Here is a 3,109-nt window from a genome sequence, read left to right on the forward strand (position 1 = left end):
TGTGGTGTCTACTGTCTGTCTGTATGTGCGGTGTCTACTGTCTGTCTGTATGTGTGGTGTCTACTGTCTGTCTGTATGTGTGGTGTCTACTGTCTGTCTGTATGTGCGGTGTCTACTGTCTGTCTGTATGTGTGGTGTCTACTGTCTGTCTGTATGTGTGGTGTCTACTGTCTGTCTGTATGTGCGGTGTCTACTGTCTGTCTGTATGTGCGGTGTCTACTGTCTGTCTGTATGTGCGGTGTCTACTGTCTGTCTGTATGTGCGGTGTCTACTGTCTGTCTGTATGTGTGGTGTCTACTGTCTGTCTGTATGTGTGGTGTCTACTGTCTGTCTGTATGTGTGGTGTCTACTGTCTGTCTGTATGTGTGGTGTCTACTGTCTGTCTGTATGTGTGGTGTCTACTGTCTGTCTGTATGTGTGGTGTCTACTGTCTGTCTGTGTGTGTGGTGTCTACTGTCTGTCTGTATGTGTGGTGTCTACTGTCTGTCTGTATGTGTGGTGTCTACTGTCTGTCTGTATGTGTGGTGTCTACTGTCTGTCTGTATGTGCGGTGTCTACTGTCTGTCTGTATGTGTGGTGTCTACTGTCTGTCTGTATGTGTGGTGTCTACTGTCTGTCTGTATGTGCGGTGTCTACAGTCTGTCTGTATGTGCGGTGTCTACTGTCTGTCTGTATGTGTGGTGTCTACTGTCTGTCTGTATGTGTGGTGTCTACTGTCTGTCTGTATGTGCGGTGTCTACTGTCTGTCTGTATGTGTGGTGTCTACTGTCTGTCTGTATGTGTGGTGTCTACTGTCTGTCTGTATGTGCGGTGTCTACTGTCTGTCTGTATGTGCGGTGTCTACTGTCTGTCTGTATGTGTGGTGTCTACTGTCTGTCTGTATGTGCGGTGTCTACTGTCTGTCTGTATGTGTGGTGTCTACTGTCTGTCTGTATGTGCGGTGTCTACTGTCTGTCTGTATGTGTGGTGTCTACTGTCTGTCTGTATGTGCGGTGTCTACTGTCTGTCTGTATGTGCGGTGTCTACTGTCTGTCTGTCTGTGTGGTGTCTACTGTCTGTCTGTATGTGTGGTGTCTACTGTCTAACATTCTGTCCAGGGGCTGTACTTGTACATCAAAGCAACATCAAGCTGTCTCACGCTATAGAAACAGAGGCTCCTGCCCTCTGGCTCCTTCTGGTTCGGACCAGGCTAACTGGCTGGGTCATACATTCCACCAGGCTGAGGTTGAGGCTGTGCAGCTGTGGGAGCAGAGCCATGAGTTCTCCCTGTCGCTGTATCCCCTCACCAGCAGTCCTGTCTGGGCAACACGCTGCCCTGCTGTAATGGGTCCCCTCCCTCCACTGTGTAACATCGGTCCTGTCTGTGTTCTGGGTCCCCTCCCTCCCTCCCTCCCCTCCCTCCCTCCCTCCCTCCCTCCCTCCCTCCCTCCCTCCCTCCCTCCACTGTGTAACATCGGTCCTGTCTGTGTTCAGGGTCCCCTCCCTCCCTCCCTCCCTCCCTCCACTGTCTAACATGGGTCCTGTCTGTGTTCTGTCTGTCCATCTACCAGGATGTTGCTGAGGCGATGCAGCTGCAGAGCAGAGCCATGCGTTCTCCCCGTCGTTGTATCCCCCACCAGCAGTCCTGTCTGGGTAACACGCTGCCCTGCTGCGACCCCTGCGATACCCGCTACCCCCGAATGTTCGGCTCCATCTGCTACTGCCGTCGGACGGCCTGCGCCGGGGCTCACCGGCGTCCCTAAAACACTCCTAGAAAACCCTCTACGGCCCCCTCCTCTCACGGTGGGGCCCCTTTCTCTGCCAGTCTACAGTCAGTATCTAATCCATATCCGCAAGGCTTGATTTTATGAGCACGCAAACAAAGACTATACATCCCAGGATGCATCAGTGAGACCGGCCAATAGGACACTCCTTACGTTGTATTTTCTTCTTGATGTTAACTCTGGTTGTGTTTTATTTTTTATTTGATTTTTTTCCCGATAGGTTAAATGGATGTTACGTTGGGTGTACATTTATCGTTCAATGAATGTCGAAAGACAAATCAATCTCTAAAAAGGCAATATAATTGTCTAAAAAAAAATTGCCTTCGATTTCTTTTTTTTTTTTTTGTTAATTATTTTTAATCAATAATAAAAAAAACTGTGAACATATTTTTTTTTTTTTAAAAGAGACCAGAATGTAAAATACTTACATGACTCAAATCAAAAGTTGACATTTAAAGTTTTGTTTATTGATTTTAAATAGTGAATCAGGTTCCGTATGTTCAATCATGTGCCCAGAGTCTGAACAGTAGTCTAATTGTGAGGCAGAACAGTTTCTGCTACGTGGTTTAAGACTCCAGTATGTGAAACTAGCATAATGAATTATATATATATATATTTAAATATCTGTAGTTGATATATTCCATAATAGGGAAACAGCTTTTTATTAAAAACAATTGTATTCAATTGGCAGCCATTATTTTGAAAGTCCAACACTCTCTCTACGTAACTTAAAGAAATCAGTGCAAATAGTAATTTATTGTATCTTATGAATGAAAATGAAATAAATAAAAAAAAGTAATTATTTTGTGTCATAGAAAAGAAAAATGGTCTCTGAACTGACATTTCAAATGACAATGATACATAACATTATATACTAGGGGCTTATCTCCTTTGGCATTCATAAACACACTGTGATGATACATAACGTCATATACTAGGGGTTATCTCCTTTAGGATTCATAAACACACTGTGATGATACATAACATTATATACTAGGGGCTTATCTCCTTTAGGATTCATAAACACACTGTGATGATACATAACGTCATATACTAGGGGTTATCTCCTTTAGGATTCATAAACACACTGTGATGATACATAACATTATATACTAGGGGTTATCTCCTTTAGGATTCATAAACACACTGTGATGATACATAACGTCATATACTAGGGGATATCTCCTTTAGGATTCATAAACACACTGTGATGATACATAACGTCATATACTAGGGGATATCTCCACTAAATGGTAGCCTCTAGGGGATATCTCCACTAAATGGCAGCCTCTAGGTGATATCTCCACTAAATGGCAGCCTCTAGGTGATATCACAACTAAATGGTA

General features: G+C 44.2%; 1 protein-coding gene across 1 annotated transcript in view; it reads left to right on the forward strand.

Moving 5' to 3' along the window:
* The window catches only part of agrp (agouti related neuropeptide), a 4,932-nt gene extending 2,441 nt beyond the window's left edge, over nucleotides 1-2,491 (forward strand). Inside the window, exon 3 of the mRNA XM_065011294.1 lies at nucleotides 1,551-2,491. Coding sequence (XP_064867366.1) covers nucleotides 1,551-1,742 — 192 coding nt within the window. The 3' untranslated portion in view covers nucleotides 1,743-2,491. The remainder of the gene's footprint in view (nucleotides 1-1,550) is intronic.
* Nucleotides 2,492-3,109: the final 618 nt, after the last annotated feature.

The sequence above is a fragment of the Oncorhynchus nerka genome, linkage group LG27 (genome assembly GCF_034236695.1).
Source record: "Oncorhynchus nerka isolate Pitt River linkage group LG27, Oner_Uvic_2.0, whole genome shotgun sequence".
In the NCBI taxonomy this organism is placed as follows: Eukaryota; Metazoa; Chordata; class Actinopteri; order Salmoniformes; family Salmonidae; genus Oncorhynchus; species Oncorhynchus nerka.